A 17,261-nucleotide genomic window follows, 5' to 3' on the forward strand; every position below is an offset into this window, starting at 1 on the left:
ATAGATAAAATTGTTATTGTATTTGAATTTCGATTGAGTCGATTAAGTGACAATTTAGGCTAATATAACTTTAATAACTGATGTATATTTAGAACATTGCATTTTTCTAATAATGTAATACTTTGAATGAATATGCTTTTGGTTTTTAATAAGACACAAATATAAGGCCATTTAAACAACTACGGTGAATTGTAACCATCGCCACTTGTTTAAACAAATCATTGGTTTAAATCCACGCATTCGATGAGCTCTGCTCTAAACCCTGAGCGCCTATTGGTCAAAATAACTCATATTCTACGCACGTGGACAAAAGGAAAAGGGAGGGGCGAAAATTAAAGGGGCCAACAATAATATATTTAGCTGCTCATGGTCAATGCCTTCAACAACTCGAGAATTACATTAAAGCATTTGTTTTTCATAGCAGTCAGAGTGCTCAGTCCATTTTGACAGTCCATTTTTTATCACCATTTATTTTAATGACAAACGACAGAAGTGCTGGGGACGCTGCTTGGGTTATGCATCATCAAATGCAGTCGAATCCCAAATCCGCCTGGCCCTCAAATTTCAACTCGGAAAATAATAACGTGAACTGGAATAACGCTATGGTACGACACATTGTATAGCCAATTCATGTCAACACGTAGATAACTAGTTATGTTAATCACATTTTAGAACATACGATTTAATGTTCGTAAACACGCGTTAGTATTTTTGTACTGTGTATACAGTTTAGCGTTCATTAGCTAGCTAGCTAGTTAGCCTGCGTTCTAGCCAGCTACTTTTAGCTAGCTAGCCGTCTCCTGAACGTTTGTCCCATCTACCTAACTAGTAAGATGTCCTATATTGCTAGCTACCTAACTTGCTTAGTTGGTTATATTTGACATGCAGATTGTCTAGTTATGTAGTTTGTAGTGTAAGATAAATATCCTAACTAGTTAATGGCTACTGTTTTGTGATACTTCTGCTGCTAGCTAACCTTAGCTAGCTATTATGTAATACAGTAGGAAACGCTTTCCTGCTGCATTACTAAACGGTTGGATACTTTAGTCAAACAAGTTATTGAAGTGACGTGACAATAGAGGTCTGGGGTTACTGTTTACTCATGTCAATATAGTTGACTATTTAAACATTGCGGATTTTGAGCCCAGGTAAAATATCTTATGTGCCTACAGGACGCTTCCCAATACCCTGGTTACTCCTCAAACTACTGGTATCCCCAGACACATTCCACAGCAGGGCACTATCCAAATGCCTACCCTTCAGGATCCGATGTGCAGCCACCTTACAACCCACAGGTACAGTACGGCCTCATGTTATGTCATAGCAAAGGCCCTCTAAATCCACCTCTATACATGGGGATTAAGTCCTAATCTGTCGTCTCAAGGGCTCTCACCCTTCCTTGACACTTTGTTACTCACGCACACATATTTTCACAGACTGGCAGTCTGGCACTCAAGTTCAAACCCTTACTGATGTATGCACACATTCCCTCTCTCTCCCTATCCAGGCAATGCAAGCATATCCAAATGGCCACGGCGTCTATAACCCTGGTCCAGGCCAGTATCCGGCAAATTCTTTCCACCCATCCAACCCATTCTACTGTGCAGAGCAGATGTCTCCCAGGCAGGCAACAGGCCAGTACCCTAGCCAGGGCTGCCCAGGACCAGAGCAGAGCACAGGCGGGTCAGGACAACCCCACACCCAGCACCAACATCAGCACCACCACTACCCTGGACCACACTGTCAAGGGGTAAGTGCATTCAACCAGGGCAGGGCAGTGTTTAACAGTGTCTAAGGTAAAGGCAGTTGGGTATAATGGCTCTTGTCTATTTTCTCCCAGGCCCCTAGCTATCCTCCTGGGTCTTACACACACTATGGGGAAGGTGGTCCTGCATTGCCTGCAAACCCCCAATACTCCACTGGACAGGCCCTTCACCCTAGGCCACAGGCTGAGGCTTGGGCCCACTCGGGTGGGTATGGGCCCTCACACCAGCAGTGGCAGCCAGGCACCCAACCTCTACACAGCAACTATGGGAACCCTGTCCGCCCACAACATCCCCCAGCCTGGCCAGGCACTGGCACTGGAGCCCCACCCCCCTATGAAGCCAAGGTACGTGTGGAACACAAGGGAGGCATCTCAATTACCTAAATTGGCCTTTGGTCGTCTCGTCTCCTTTATTTGAACATATTGTTTCTAAAATGCCCTCCAAGTGGTACTAATTTTGTTCTTCTTGGAAGAAAGTGGATAGTTCAGAAAAGCTCATACCCCCCTCTGGTACCATAGCAATCTTGGGTCTGAATTAATTTATTTTGTATTCATTACACACTAATTGTGTAAGACAATCTTTTTTACCTCCTCAGGACCAGCACTACCCAGGACCCCACCAGCACCAGTGTGCCCCACAGGTGGGACCCAAACCCAGACCAGCCCCCTCCCCTAACCCCACTAATGGCAAGCCCGTCGACTTCAGCTCACCTCCCCAGATGTACAACAAACCAGGACGAGGGGGGGTGCAGGAGCCAAAGCCTTCCCAGGGTGAGCCTCCAACCCAGCCCCAGGGTCCGATTGGGCCCCAGCCCCTGAGCGACAACCCCAGCTTGGCCAAAGTCCAGCAGGTCATGGCCCGGGTGCTTTTGCTCCATGAGGATGTGGATGAATTTGTGGGTAAAAAATCGGACAAGAGTTACCGGTACCTGGAGGAACTGCTGACCAAGGAGCTGCTGGTTCTGGACTCAGTGGAGACTCAGGGACAGGAAGTGGTCAGGCAGGCCCGGAAGGAGGCTGTGCAGAGGATCCAGGCCATACTGGACCGGCTGGAGAAAAAGGCCTTCTGAATTGGACCGGTTCTGGTTCTAAGGGTCTTACTGTTCTTTTTTTGTGACATTTGAATCTAAACCGGTCCCTTGGAATTAAATGCCCAATTCTCTGTTTGTTGACTACATCCCCTGGATCGTAAAGGTTTAGATAGACTTGTTCTCGACAAGGACTTAGGGTTTGGTTTGGAATCATGCCAGCTTATGCTACTTCACGCAGGTGTGATCAGGAACATAAGAGATGCCATGTCAAAGTATTCATGATGGCAAATAATGGTTGTACATATCAAGTCATGACTAAGTTATGGTGTTGTTGGGTTAGTTGTCATAACCCGACATTAGTGTCCATGATGGCTTAAAGCATCGGTTATGTCATGCTTGTGCCAGTGTAATGTAGTCTTATAATGGTGGTTTCATATAGTGTCACCATGTTCCTTTCAAAGTAAGTAAACTTTGCCCCTTAATCACTGATAGGGTGAGATGTTTTTGCCTGGTTAATAAGGCTTGGATTTGGCGTAGGCTAATCTGATCCTAGATCTGTATTCAAAGGCCACTTCTACCATGAGTGTTCCATTCACCATGTTTTCTTACATGTTGTGAACCATTTGCACTACCATGACATTTCCCCTTTATCACTCACCCTAACCTTATCACCCACCTGTCATTGTAAGCAGAATGCAAACAGTGTGCATTCACACACAGCCTTCCAAATTGTCGCAGGGATTGACATTAAGGGTTGCCCTATTGCCTTTGTCAAGTTAACTGAGCGGTCATGCAAGTTGAGCCTGCTCTGAGGTTGCTTCATTAGTCAGGTGATATGTTTTTAAAAAGGGAGTACAACCAAACTGCAAAGAATTTCAATAGCCTAAAACTGATATTCCTTTAAGTGAAAGACAGAATTTATGGCAGTTGGGCAAGTTACTTTTTTTTTTTTTACTGATTTAAATACTTCTGATTTAAGCACTTCTGCTTAATTTACATTTGAGCAAGTGATCATAATCTTTGAGCAACCAAAAAAATGCTACTGACTTGCCTTTTTAGACTTTAATATCAATCCCTGGGTGGGTAATGTTATACACTTCCGTTCATTTACACTTTTTTTCAGTATCTACAAAGGTAGAGTCAATTGCTTTTCAATGCGGTCGATGGAAGAAATTCAATTAATGACTTAAAGTTGCTCAATGGAAATATTGAGGAAGTTTGAATTCACTTCCTGAATGAATTAAATTTTTAATTCCATCTATCCCAACCCTGGTATGTTCTGTATAGTAGTTGGTCTACAACTCCTCCACAATGCTTTTGCCATTGATTGGTGTTAGACATTGTAATTAAGTGCAGGCCTAGGATCAGTTTAGTGTTATTCTTCGAAGGACGAAAAGGAAAACAGACCTTAGACCCTGTTCAATTACTTCCTTCTTTAGAGTAATCTCTGACCTTTCTACCACAGTTTTACCATTCAAGTTCATATCAGACCAGGATCCATATCCACAAATCATCTCGGAATATGAGTGCTGATCTAGTATCAGGTCCACCCTGTCCATATAATCTTATTCATTATGATCTAAAAGGCGAAACTGAACCTAGATCGGCACTCCTACTCAGAGGCTTTGTGGATACGGGCCCAGTGATATTTTAAGGAAGAAGGATGTATTGAAACAGGTGGTTGGGGTCAGCTTCATCCTACAGCACTATGATTGGATGTTTTTTCTTCTTCTTCAAAACAACAAATCAAATGCTTTTCTTATTTAATCTAGCACCAAAAATCCCTTTCTTAGACTGTTCATTTCTTAGAAATCAGCTACTTTGTTGATAAAAATAAATTATCATGAGTGCCATAATATCGGCAGGTGCTTTTTCAAATCGTTATAAAAAATAAACTTTAAATCTCTTAAGCTTTGCATGGATCAAAATGTTCTGTTTGTCATATGTTTATTTTTTTCCTGTGATGTTATTTTTGTGTTCAGATAGAGAACCATTCACTAACTAAAAAAGATATATATTTGTAACATAGAAGACACTTTAAATACAGGGACCAAGGTCCTGTCTACAGCCGTTTCTGACGTAATGCATGTTTCTAACATAAGATGGGAATATTTTCCTGACTGATTCAGAAATGACTACAGCTCAAACAGATGAATTGCATTAAATGTCAGTAAATTTTTCAAATGTGTTATGCATGTTATTGTATAGTCTTTTGGAAAACATACCATAAACACTCAAAATTAACAAGAGTTTGTCATATGATAGGTGGGAGAGAGAAAATGAAAGGAGTTTGAATGAAGTGAGGGGTAATGAAAGTGAGACAACACACTGCAAGCTGATATATAGAACCAGTCAAAAGTTTGGACACACCTACTCATTCCAGGTTTTTCTTTATTTTTACTATTTTATACATTGTAGAATAATAGTGTAGACTTACACTATGAAATAACACATGGAATTATGTAGTAACCAAAAACTGTTAAACAAATCAAAATATATTTTATATTAGATTCTTCAAAGTAGCCACCCATTGCCGAGTGGCGCAGTGGTCTAAGGCACTACATCTCAGTACTAGAGGCGTCACTAAAGGCCCTGGTTTGATTCCAGGCTGTATCACAGCCGGCTGGGATTGGGAGTCCCATAGGGCGGCGCACAATTGGCCCAGCGTTGTTAGGGTTTGGCTGGGTTAGGCCGTCATTGTAAATAAGAATGTGTTCTTAACTGACTTGCCTAGTTAAATTAAAAATGACAGCGTTGCACACCTGGTGCTCTCTCAACCAGCTTCACAATATAGTCACCTTGAATGCATTTCATTTAACAGGTGTGCCTTCTTAAAAGTTAATTTGTGGAATTTCATTCCTTCTGAATGCGTTTGAGCCAATCAGTTGTGTTGTGACAAAGTAGGGGGGTATACAGAAGATAGCCCTCTTTGGTAAAAGACCAAGTCCATATTATGGCAAGAACAGCTCAAATAAGCAAAGCGAAATGACAGTCCATCATTACTTTAAGACATGAAGGTCAGTCAATCCGGAAATGTTTTATAACTTTGAAAGTTTCTTCAAGTGCAGTCGCAAAAACCATCAAGCGCCATGATGAAACTGGCTCTCATGAGGACCGCCACAGGAAAGGAAGACCCAGAGTTACCTCTGCTGCAGAGAATAGAGTTAACTGCACCTCAGATTGCAGCCCAAATAAGTTAAACAGACACATCTCAACACCAACTGTTCAGAGGAGACTTTGTGAATCAGGCCTTCATGGGGAAATTGCTGCAAAGAAACCACTACTAAAGGACACCAATAAGAAGAGACTTGCTTGGGCCAAAAAACACGAGCAATGGTCATTAGACCGGTGGAAATCTGTCCTTTGGTCTGATGAGTCCAAATTTGAGATTTTTGGTTCCAACCGCCGTGTCTTTGTGAGACGCAGAGTAGGTGAACAGATGATCTCTGCATGTGTGGTTCCCACCGTGAAGCATGGAGGAGGTGGTGTGATGGTGCTTTGCAAGTGACACTGTCAGTGATTCATTTATAATTCAAGTCACACTTAACCAGCATAGCTACCACAGCATTATGCAACGATACGCCATCCCATCTGGTTTGTACTTAGTGGGACTATCATTTGTTTATCAACAGGACAATGACCCAACATACCTCCAGGCTGTGTAAGGGCTATTTGACCAAGAAGGAGAGTGATGGAGTGCTACATTAGATGACCTGGCCTCCACAATCACCCGACCTCAACTCAATTGAGATGAGTTGGACCGCAGAGTGAAGGAAAAGCAGCCAACAAGTGCTTAACATATGTGGGAATTCCTTCAAGACTGTTGGAAAAGCATTCCTCATGAAGCTGGTTGAGAAAATGCCAAAAGTGTGCAAAGCTGTCATCAAATCAAAGGGTGACTGCTTTTGAAAAATCTAAAATATATTTTGATTGATTTAACACTTTTTTGGTTACTACATGATTCCATATGTGTTATTTCATAGTTTTGATGTCTTCACTATTATTCTACAATGTAGAAAATAGTACAAATAAAGAAAAACCCATAGGTGTGTCCAAACTTTTGACTGGTACTGTATTTTCTCTATGGATTTAATTTATTCTGTGATTCATTCTGTGAATAGTTTACCTCCCTAAAGAAACCCTATCTCAGAATGACTAGCCATGAGAAAAATGAAATTAATGTATTTTGGTGAAGTTGAGACAGCAGCACATACACCCTTGCCTGCCAACTAGCTTTCAGATCTTTAAATAGGTAGCTATTTTGATGCGAAAGCAAAACACAGTCTCTCCAAGCCTTGTGGAACACGCATTGAATTTGATTTGTGGGACAGGGCATCAGATGGCTCTGAAGACTCCATGGAGCGAGCAACTCTGAAGCAAAGCACTGGTATAAAACCTACACCTGTTCATCCCTCTTTAGGATTCCTGTGAAACAAACCTACAATCATTACTTTTGCTGCTCTAGAAAGAAGTATAGAGATATAGTCTGTCGCCCTTGCACGGTGATAGACAGATCCTTCATACATTAGGGATCATTTACACTGTTTTTTCCAAGGACCGGTTCCAGCAAAACACAGCAGCTGCAACATATATATTGTTTTATTATCTTCATTCTCGGACTGGGCTTCAAACCACTTTGAAGAAAAACTGGATTTGTATGTAACCTGCGTAGGTATTGTATCAGAGATTTATCAGATATTTTAAAAGCAGAACAAAATGTCTTTTACCTCCAAACTCCCCCAATCCTGGAACGACAGACCCCCTCCTCGTAAGGTGGAGATTGACCTGAGTTCACCGGGGCTGGCTGTGTTTGAGCTGGAACGACTCCTGTTCACTGGGAAAGCCATCAACAGCCATGCAGACGAAGTGTGGCCCAGACTTTACATTGGAGACCAGTAAGTGCAGTGATAATACTTTTCCTTTCATAATGGTTGACACTGGAATTTAACCTAGGGTCACTTTAAGTGGACAAGAATTTTGTATGTCGTCGGCTCCATACAGACTAATCCAAGGCATTATTTGGACAAGGCTCCGATGTGTGTAAGGGGAGCTGATCATAAATCAGTTTTTAAATGCTTGGGCCCTCAAACGTAACTTGAGTGCTGTGTTCGGTGTTGGGAAAGTGCAAAGGTTTATCTGATAATAGTTCCCAATGTGGACCTCAGTAGTGTGAATTCTTAATATCAGATTGCCAGATATTTGCTCTTATCCAATTTATATAGATCTAGCATAAACGTCAGGCCTCAGTGTCCAGAACTTTGTCAACAGACCTGGAGATTATTTGTTACTTGTTCATTGTAGACTGCATATATTTGTTTATTCTAGTCTTGTCCTCAACATGTGCAAACATCCATTTTCATAGTTATGCGATAATGTTTTTGAATAATCTTGAAACTTGTGGTTTTCATAGGGACAGTGCTACGAATGTCCACCAGTTGGCCAACCATCATGTCACCCACGTCTTGAATGCAAACCACAGTAAACGGCGAGACGGTGCGGAGACTTACCTAGGAATGAACATCAAGTACTTTGGCATCGAGGCTCATGACTCCTGTAACTTTGACATGAGTGTCAACTTCCAGACTGCCGCAGACTTCATCCACAGGGCCCTCAGTAAAGGAGGTGAGTGGAACTCCAGACCAGGGGCTTGTTCAGTGGAGGAGGTGAGTGGAAGTCCAGACCAGGGGCTTGTTCAGTGGAGGAGGTGAGTGGAAGTCCAGACCAGGGGCTTGTTCAGTGGAGGAGGTGAGTGGAAGTCCAGACCAGGGGCTTGTTCAGTGGAGGAGGTGAGTGGAAGTCCAGACCAGGGGCTTGTTCAGTGGAGGAGGTGAGTGGAAGTCCAGACCAGGGGCTTGTTCAGTGGAGGAGGTGAGTGGAAGTCCAGACCAGGGGCTTGTTCAGTGGAGGAGGTGAGTGGAAGTCCAGACCAGGGCTTGTTCAGTGGAGGAGGTGAGTGGAAGTCCAGACCAGGGGCTTGTTCAGTGGAGGAGGTGAGTGGAAGTCCAGACCAGGGGCTTGTTCAGTGGAGGAGGTGAGTGGAAGTCCAGACCAGGGGCTTGTTCAGTGGAAGAGGTGAGTGGAAGTATTTGTTTTATTTAACCTTTATTTAACTAGGCAAGTCAGTTAAGAACAAATTCTTATTTACAATGACGGCCTGCCTACCCTGGCCAAACCCAGACGATGCTAGGCCAATTGTTCGCCGCCCTTTGGGACTCCCAATCACGGCTGGATGTGATTCAGCCTGGATTCGAACCAAGAACTGTAGTGACGCCTCTTGCACTGAGATGCTGTGCCTGAGACCGCTGTGCCACTCGGGAGCTGGAAGTCCAGACCAGGGGCTTGTTCAGTGGAGGTGGTGAGAGGAAGTTCAAAAAGGGAGTTTAAAAGTGAAGTACTGCCTCATTGATTGTACTAAAGTACTTCATCATTTATTGTATGTACTAGCTTGTTACAGAGTAATACATTGTTCCTATGGAAAATGCCTGTATAATGTTAAAAGTGTGGTATGGCCAAGTGTATGATGAAGTGTGCATTGTACATGTCGAAGAATTGTTTCCTATGCAAACATGACATTTCTATCTGCAACGCAGTAGAAGGTCACACTGAAAGGAAGCAGGAGTTTCCAGAGGGGAAGTTACAGTACCACACTGTGCTTAATGGGAAAAATCCATGTTCTCTACCTCCACCCCCACCTCTCCCTCTTTCTACCCTCTACCCCCCCACCTCTTCCTCTTTCTACCCTCTACCCCCCCACCTCTCCCTCTTTCTACCCTCTCCCTCTCCCACTTTCTACCCTCTACCTCTCCCTCTTTGTACCATCTACCCCCCAACTCTCCCTCTTTCTACCCTCTACCTCTCCACTCTTTGTACCCTCTACCCCCCCACCTCTCCCTCTTTCTACCCCTCCCTCTTTCTACCCTCTACCCCCCCACCTCTCCCTCTTTCTACCCCCACCTCTCCCTCTTTTTACCCCAAACTCTCCCTCTTTCTACCCCCCACCTCTCCCTCCTTCTACCCCCCACCTCTCCCTCCTACCCTCTACCCCCCCACCTCTCCCTCTTTCTACCGCCCACTTCTCCCTCTTTCTACCCTCTACTGCCCCACCTCTCCTTCTTTCTACCCTCTACCTCCCCACCTCTCTCTCTTTCTACCCTCTACCCTCTACCCCCCCACCTCTCCCTCTTTCTACCGCCCACTTCTCCCTCTTTCTACCCTCTACTGCCCCACCTCTCCTTCTTTCTACCCTCTACCTCCCCACCTCTCTCTCTTTCTACCCTCTACCCTCTACCCCCCCACCTCTCCCTCTTTCTACCGCCCACTTCTCCCTATTTCTACTCTCTACCCCCACCTCTCCCTCTTTCTACCCTCTACCCTCCCACCTCTCCCTCTTTCTACCCTCTACCTCCCCACCTCTCTCTCTTTCTACCCTCTACCGCCCCACCTCTCCCTCTTTCTACCCTCTACCCCCCCACCTCTCCCTCAGGTATAGTGCTGGTGCACTGTGCAGTGGGGGTGAGTCGTTCAGCCACCCTGGTTCTTGCCTACCTGATGCTGAGACAGAACCTGACCCTGGTGGATGCCATCTGCGCCGTGAAGGACAACCGCGGTGTGATCCCCAACAGAGGCTTCCTCCGACAGCTCATCAACCTGGACACCAAACTGTATGGCCACCTCCGCAACACTACCTACACTTAGAAGACTGATTATATCAGCTTCTGTTCTATTCTCTTTCGTCTATTTGAGCAGTGGGTCACAAACCTTTTATTGTTTGGGAAAGTGTATGCAAAAAGAATCATACTGTGACACTTTCTGTATTTTGAAAGTTCTATATCTTGAAAATGTAATTGCTGACATGCAAAACATTTTGGTACTGTACCAGCAGTGGACTAATGAAACAAATACCAAAATATAGTTTGAGTGTAATTTTCTTTTAAGTTGCTGTAGGCTATGTGGGAGACTTGCATTCTAGTTCCCAGTATTCAACGTTTAGCTGTATTCCATGTTCTGCTTTTCCTAGCAGTGTCTGGCTGTAGAATCATTTTTTACATACCTCCCTTTAGGGGTTGAGACCGCTGATGGTTTGGAGGTCAAACTTGAGAAACCTGTCTTATTGGGAAATAAGTGGCAATATTATGTAGCCTACTGTAACTTAAGCTTGTGTTGTATACATTTTCGGCAACATACATTTTTTTATTGAGTATTTTGTATGTTTCAAGCTGATATGAGTATGCAATTACTATGACATATTAAAGTATGTGTGAATACATGTTCCTAGTACTTCCCTGTTTCTTCCTCGTGTTGCAGAAGCTCCGGGTTCCAACCACAGAACCTGTGACTTCTCTATTTTCTCTCAGCATGACACCATGCCCCACGGCAAAAATACTGTACCTCCACATCTCAACATCATGTCATCGGTTCATCTGTATAGGCGTTTGAATTTAAATGTAATTTAATATTTCAATGCATGTCTCTTCTAATTCTACAGGGTTAGCCTATATGAAAAGGTGACACCTTAAATTAATAGCCTATTCACTCAGCAGGTCAAAATTCATAGTCTTGTCTGGAGCCTATCCTCTGCTGGCCTTTAAAGGTCCAATCCAGCCGTTTTATCTCAATATCAAATCACGCAGACTCGGTCTCAACCTTTAAGTCTTTACTGAAGACTCATCTCTTCAGTAGGTCCTATGATTGAGTGTAGTCTGGCCCAGGAGTTTGAAGGTAAACGGAAAGGCACTGGAGCAACGAACCGCCCTTGCTGTCTCTGCCTGGCCGGTTCCCCTCTCTCCACTGGGATTCTCTGCCTCTAACCATATTACGGGGGCTGAGTCACTGGCTTACTGGTGCTCTTTCATGCGGTCCCTAGGAGGGGTGCGTCACTTGAGTGGGTTGAGTCACTGACGTGATCTTCCTGTCCGGGTTGGCGCCCCCCCCTTGGGTTGTGCCTCCAGTATTTATGCCGCAGTAGTTTATGTCAGGGGGCTAGGGTCAGTCTGTTATATCTGGAGTATTTCTCCTGTCTTATCCGGTGTCCTGTGTGAAATTAAATATGCTCTCTCTAATTTTCTTTTTTTCTCTCTTTCTTTCGGAGGATCTGAGCCCTAGGACCATGCCTCAGGACTACCTGGCCTGATGACTCCTTGCTGTCCCCAGTCCACCTGGCCGTGTTGCTGCTCCAGTTTCAACTGTTCTGCCTGCGGCTATGGAACCCTGACCTGTTCACCAGACGTGCTACCTGTCCCAGACCTGCTGTTTTCAACTCTGTAGAGACAGCAGGAACGGTAGAGATACTCTGAATGAGCGGCTATGAAAAGCCAACTGACATTTACTCTTGAGGTGCTGACTTGTTGCACCCTCAACAACCACTGTGATTATTACTATTTGACCTTGCTGGTCATCTATGAACATTTGAACATCTTGGCCATGTTCTGTTATAATCTCCACCCGGCACAGCCAGAAGAGGACTGGCCACCCCTCATAGCCTGGTTCCTCTCTAGGTTTCTTCCTAGGTTCTGGCCTTTCTAGGGAGTTTTTCCTAGCCACCGTGCTTCTACACCTGCATTGCTTGCTGTTTGGGGTTTTTGGCTGGGTTTCTGTACAGCACTTTGAGATATCAGCTGATGTAAGAAGGTCTTTATAAATACATTGGATTTGATTTCTGGGTCAAAACTAACTAGCTTACTGTGACTGTTTTCAATTAAAATTGGCAAAAAGAAACAAAACTAGATCTAATCAAAGATAAATTTCTCAAGCAATAATTTGGCTAGGACTGTCTGGAAGTGGTCTGAGTTGGGAGGGGGAAACTGAAAACTAGTTGTTATTGGCAGAGAGGTTTGGAACTCTTTCTTATTGGTATATTAAACTAATTTACCACCTGGTGATGACACCAGGCAGGCCAAAAATTCATCCCACCAAAAACAGGCAGAAATTTAAATCCTTCCTTTCAAACAGTTCTTACACTGAAAGGGCATTATCATAATTTTCACAATATTATTCCAACCTCATAGTGTGGCAATATAGTCTATATAAAACACAGGAAAATCGGCACTGGGCCTTTAAAACAGAATTACCTGGGTCCACTGCCAGATATGATGTGGCTCATTAATGTACAATCTGGGATTTACCAGCTAATGCAAACAATGACCACATACACATTTTGCAACAAAGAAGTCTCCATTTCCAATTATGTTATGGCTCAATTAACCACCGGATAAATATGTTTGTCTGGTGGAATTACAAATATTCTTACCTTAAATACAATAGTGCACAGGACCGTGTGCTTAAAGAAATCTCACATGTCAAACTGGAATCTCCTGACTTCCCCCTTGCACATCTAGTAGGAGTTGTCTTGCAGGCTTTTTCTATAAGCGCTTCCTCCTTTTTCGTTTTTAATAACACACTGTCATACAGGGCAGACAGATCTGTTCGACCTGAACTGTGAGAAAATGTTACTCACTGTGGTGTTGTCTTTACATGTAATTTTCGCCCCGTGGAGCGACTCATTACCGACGAGACGACAGCCGGGTCCAGTCAACAACCGACCGATTATTGGTGCGTAAAAAAAAATAATAGTTTTTTGTTGTTGGGTAAAACGATTAAAGATATACAATTTCGAAAAAACTAACAAATAGTATACAACGGTATACAAACATTACAAACAACAGTCAGGGGAATACAGACAATACATTATAAAGACCTGTACAAAGATAGAGTTTGATTGCTTTGTTATGAGAAGAAGAAATTGTATTAATATATTGATTGCTAAATTGAATTCTCAAAAGTAATAAACAGAGGTTTTCGACTCATAAATGTACATGTATGAATATGGAATTTTGCTAAAAATAACAATTAGGTTGCATAGAGCAATAACTTTGTTTTGAAGAGGAATAAAGTCAATACATGCAAAATTGAAATTGTTATACAATTTATATATTAATGAAAATGAACCGACTCTAAAGGCAGAAACTGAAGACAGTGAATTACTTTTGCTCATTATGTAGTCTACAGATACTCTCATCACATTTCACTGGAACTATTTGAGAAGTCCTACTGGATGGATACTGTTATGGACTGTAGCTTATAATGTCTGTATGTCCCACAGGAATTTTAACTCAAGAAGTAGAAGATGATGTGATGAAGCCGTTTGGAAAGACCTACATCCCTGCTTCCTATGTAAAGTATATAGAGTCAGCAGGAAGTAGGGTGCTACCTATCAGGTAGGCCGATATAAAGTTCTATACTTCTCACTTTTGAGAAGTATCCTTTTTCCTCTGTTTCATGTTCAAACAAAGCGAAATCCAGACACTTTGAACCCCAAGGGGGTTCATCTACACTGCCTTAAAAAAAAGGATTTGCCCCCTTTCAGGTTTTTTCCTAATTTTTGCATATTCTTGATAGTGAATATTATCAGATCTTCAACCAAAACGCAGCTGGGTCATAAAGCAAGACAATGATCCAAAACACACAATCAATTCTAGATGAAAATGGCTAAAAGGCAACACATTTGATGTTTTGGAATGGCCTAAGTCAAAGTCCAGACCTTATCCCAATTGAGATGTTGTGGCAGGACTTCAAACGAACAGTTTGAAAACCCACAAATGTAGCTGAGTTAAAGCAGTTCTGCATGGAAGAGAGGGCCAAAATTCCTCCACAGCGATGTGAGAGAGTGATCACCAACTACAGGAAGATGGGCCTCCCGGGTGGCGCAGTGGTCTAAGGCACTGTATCGCGTGTTTCTGGGTTCGAGCCCAGGCTCTGTTGCGCACAATTGGCCCAGCGTCGTCCGGGTTAGAGAGGGTTTGGCCGGCAGTGCGGCTTGGTTGGGTTGTGTTTTGGAGGACACATGGCTCTCCCAAGTCCGTACGGGAGTTGCAGCGAATTGGATACCATGAAAAAAGGGGGTGAAAAAAAAACTACAGGAGTCATTGGTTGGAGTCATTGCAGATAAAGGTGACAACCAGTTGAGTCTAAGGGGACAATTACTTTTTCACACAGGGGCATTGCATAACTTTGTTTATGAAATAAAGTAAATGTGTAATTGTTGTGTTATATGTTAAGTCAGGTTCCCTTGAGCTAATATTAGGCTTTGGTTGACGATCTGATGACAATCACTATAAAAAATATGCAAAAGTAGAGAAAATTTGAGAGGGGGCACATCCTGTTAATAACTGATCGAACATAGCAGCCTATAACTGTGCATGGCTGGTCATCCAAAAATGTATTTCTCAAACCTTTAAAACCTTTACCCCTTTTAATCAGTGCCTGTTACTCTCCTACAGGTTGACTCAGAGTACTGATGAGTATGAGAACATTTTCAAGTCGATTAATGGGTAGGCTATCATATTATCATTTCTTTCCTTTATAGGAATTGTGTGTATTTTATTGTTTTTACGTGATTGCAAACCAAATGTAAAATGATTGATTGATTTATTGATTGATGGATCTCACAGCCTGCTGCTCATCGGAGGTTCGTCAGATCTAGAGACGTCAGACTTTGCCAAGGTGGCAGGGATCTTCTACCGGCTTGCCCTCAAGGTCAGTGGTGCTGCTGAGCAAAGCTGGCTACTGTCTGTCTATCTAATGCTCTGTAGGCCTCTTTTTACATCTGTCCATTTGATTGTATGTATGTTTACCATCAGTAACCATCTCACATTATCCCAAAACTGTCTAATAGCCTGATGTGTTCCCTTGTCTCAGGCCAATGATGCTGGAGACTCTTTCCCTATCTGGGGCACATGTCTGGGGATGCAGCTGCTGACTTGTCTGGTGGCTGGAGAGAACCTGCTGACCAAAACCACAGCTGAGAACATGGCTCTTCCCCTGAACCTCACCAAAGGTATGGCCCAATCCTTTCACACCTCTGTAGGGGAGTCAAGTGCTAAGGATAAGGTCAAGGATACGGTTTGGGACTGGGTCTGAAGCATAGACCATGTGGTCTGAAGACTTCCTTATGCTGCACATGCTAACATTGACCACTGGAGGGCAGGGAATACTTCCGATCAAGACAGAAGAAGACTGGTCTTATGTCAGCATCTGAATGAAGCTCATAAGGGAAACTACATCCTGACAACTCCCACACGTATTGCAAAACAGTTTCTATCTTCATGTAGTGCATTTATGCTTCCTCTTGACTGATGGATTTTGCTCCCTGTGGTTGTAACCTAAAGAACTACATTGGAATGTCTTTCCTCTCTCCCTGCAGAGGCCCATTCCAGTCAAATGTTCCAGGGGTTCCCCATTGATGTCATGAAGGCATTATCCCAGGAAGCTTTGACAGGGAATTTTCACCAATATGGAGTGACCGTGAAGGTGCAATCAGATTTCAAATGAGTATTGGTTAGTGTACAGCTCTGTTGAACACAATACGACTCTGTACTGGTGTTGACTATCAAACTTCTTTGCTTACAGACATTCAAGGAAAATGAGAAGCTACAAAGTTTCTTCTCCATCTTGTCCACGAACACAGCTGAGAATGGTGCCATCTTTGTCTCAACCATGGAAGGTATAATCCACTACAAGTAGAACTACAGTTTTAAACATGTCATCCATTCAGTGAACAAAATGGGCCTGTAACAGATCACAGTGATTTACATAGTTTTTTTGCTTAAAGCAGTTTGGGTGGGCTGCATAATCTGTATGAGCTATGCTGTACAAATGAATGGTTGTTATCATTATAATAATTGTATTCATTAAATTGTATAGTGTAATAATACTATTGCTCTGATTGCTCACCACCAGGAAGGGCGTCTAAGGAAATAGGTTGTAGTCTGCTCACTATCATAAGGTAACGTGAGATCCTGTGTTGAGTTTGGAACTGTCTTCCCCCCCAGGGAGGACCTACCCCTTCTATGGGGTCCAGTGGCATCCTGAGGTGAACCGTTTCCAGTGGGACCCCAAACTCAACTTCCCCCACTCCTCAGACGCTGTACGCGTTGCCTCCCTACTGGCTGAGTTCTTTGTCAATGAAGGTGGGTAATCAGATCACACCTATTGAAGTTTAATCATTGTGTTCTTTACAGTCAGACACATACAGTATATTGTATTGTACATGTTATTTTATGACAGTGTAGTGATAAATAGTGAGGTTTCGTAAATTGCAAAATTTGGCCTTTTGGATGCACAATAAAGTTATATTATATGTTAAAAGGCAGGAGAAGTTTGCATCACTTCGACCAGCCTGAGGAAGAGGCCGTGTCACTCATATACAACTACACACCAACCTACGCTGGCAACTTCACTGGATACGAGCAGATCTACTTCTTCTGAGATGTTGTGCCCTCACAACGCTATCATTCATCCCTGATGTTATTATGGGATGTTATGAGAAGTTAGCTCGGAAATGTGACATGTTCTGAAACTTCATATACAGACTTTTAGAAATGTTGAGTGATCATTGCAATTAAAATGTTTTATTATATGTATAATTGCACCACATGAAATGATGATTTTCCTGTAGGCTAAATATACCC

General features: G+C 43.1%; 3 protein-coding genes across 4 annotated transcripts; all 3 read left to right on the top strand.

The window, feature by feature from the left end:
• The first annotated feature begins 319 nt into the window (after nucleotides 1-319).
• LOC115200428 (BAG family molecular chaperone regulator 4) lies at nucleotides 320-4,980 on the top strand. The gene is made up of 5 exons (XM_029763505.1): nucleotides 320-605; nucleotides 1,173-1,295; nucleotides 1,508-1,750; nucleotides 1,841-2,110; nucleotides 2,362-4,980. The coding sequence occupies exons 1-5, from the start codon at nucleotides 477-479 to the stop codon at nucleotides 2,833-2,835; spliced, it is 1,239 nt and encodes a 412-aa protein (XP_029619365.1). The 5' UTR covers nucleotides 320-476; the 3' UTR covers nucleotides 2,836-4,980.
• A 2,089-nt stretch (nucleotides 4,981-7,069) lies between these two features.
• Nucleotides 7,070-11,496, top strand: LOC115200430 (dual specificity protein phosphatase 26). 2 transcript variants are annotated; one of them, XM_029763509.1, is made up of 4 exons: nucleotides 7,070-7,691; nucleotides 8,207-8,418; nucleotides 10,280-10,457; nucleotides 11,101-11,496. In XM_029763509.1, exons 1-4 carry the CDS (start codon nucleotides 7,513-7,515, stop codon nucleotides 11,129-11,131), a joined length of 600 nt encoding a protein of 199 aa, XP_029619369.1. In that variant the 5' UTR covers nucleotides 7,070-7,512; the 3' UTR covers nucleotides 11,132-11,496. The 2 variants fall into 2 exon arrangements, with proteins under 2 accessions (XP_029619369.1, XP_029619368.1); XM_029763508.1 differs by lacking the exon at nucleotides 11,101-11,496 and having other exon boundaries at nucleotides 10,280-11,062.
• Nucleotides 11,497-12,825: 1,329 nt separating this feature from the next.
• Nucleotides 12,826-17,214, top strand: LOC115200432 (gamma-glutamyl hydrolase). The gene is made up of 9 exons (XM_029763510.1): nucleotides 12,826-13,344; nucleotides 13,895-14,009; nucleotides 15,072-15,122; nucleotides 15,243-15,327; nucleotides 15,490-15,628; nucleotides 15,995-16,101; nucleotides 16,201-16,294; nucleotides 16,623-16,760; nucleotides 16,940-17,214. The coding sequence occupies exons 1-9, from the start codon at nucleotides 13,239-13,241 to the stop codon at nucleotides 17,056-17,058; spliced, it is 954 nt and encodes a 317-aa protein (XP_029619370.1). The 5' UTR covers nucleotides 12,826-13,238; the 3' UTR covers nucleotides 17,059-17,214.
• The last annotated feature ends 47 nt before the right edge of the window (nucleotides 17,215-17,261 follow it).

Source organism: Salmo trutta, chromosome 9, assembly GCF_901001165.1.
Source record: "Salmo trutta chromosome 9, fSalTru1.1, whole genome shotgun sequence".
In the NCBI taxonomy this organism is placed as follows: domain Eukaryota; kingdom Metazoa; phylum Chordata; class Actinopteri; order Salmoniformes; family Salmonidae; genus Salmo; species Salmo trutta.

Excerpts from the sequence above, each read along its gene's own strand:
- LOC115200428 (XM_029763505.1), top strand. The coding sequence starts at position 477 with ATGACAAACGACAGAAGTGCTGGGGACGCTGCTTGGGTTATGCATCAT. Across the intron at positions 1,751-1,840 it reads CTGGACCACACTGTCAAGGG|GCCCCTAGCTATCCTCCTGG; the intron begins GTAAGTGCATTC and ends ATTTTCTCCCAG. Across the intron at positions 2,111-2,361 it reads CACCCCCCTATGAAGCCAAG|GACCAGCACTACCCAGGACC; the intron begins GTACGTGTGGAA and ends TTACCTCCTCAG.
- LOC115200430 (XM_029763508.1), top strand. The coding sequence starts at position 7,513 with ATGTCTTTTACCTCCAAACTCCCCCAATCCTGGAACGACAGACCCCCT. Across the intron at positions 7,692-8,206 it reads AGACTTTACATTGGAGACCA|GGACAGTGCTACGAATGTCC; the intron begins GTAAGTGCAGTG and ends TGGTTTTCATAG. Across the intron at positions 8,419-10,279 it reads CAGGGCCCTCAGTAAAGGAG|GTATAGTGCTGGTGCACTGT; the intron begins GTGAGTGGAACT and ends CCTCTCCCTCAG.
- LOC115200432 (XM_029763510.1), top strand. The coding sequence starts at position 13,239 with ATGTTACTCACTGTGGTGTTGTCTTTACATGTAATTTTCGCCCCGTGG. Across the intron at positions 16,295-16,622 it reads CTTTGTCTCAACCATGGAAG|GGAGGACCTACCCCTTCTAT; the intron begins GTATAATCCACT and ends CTTCCCCCCCAG. Across the intron at positions 16,761-16,939 it reads TGAGTTCTTTGTCAATGAAG|GCAGGAGAAGTTTGCATCAC; the intron begins GTGGGTAATCAG and ends ATATGTTAAAAG.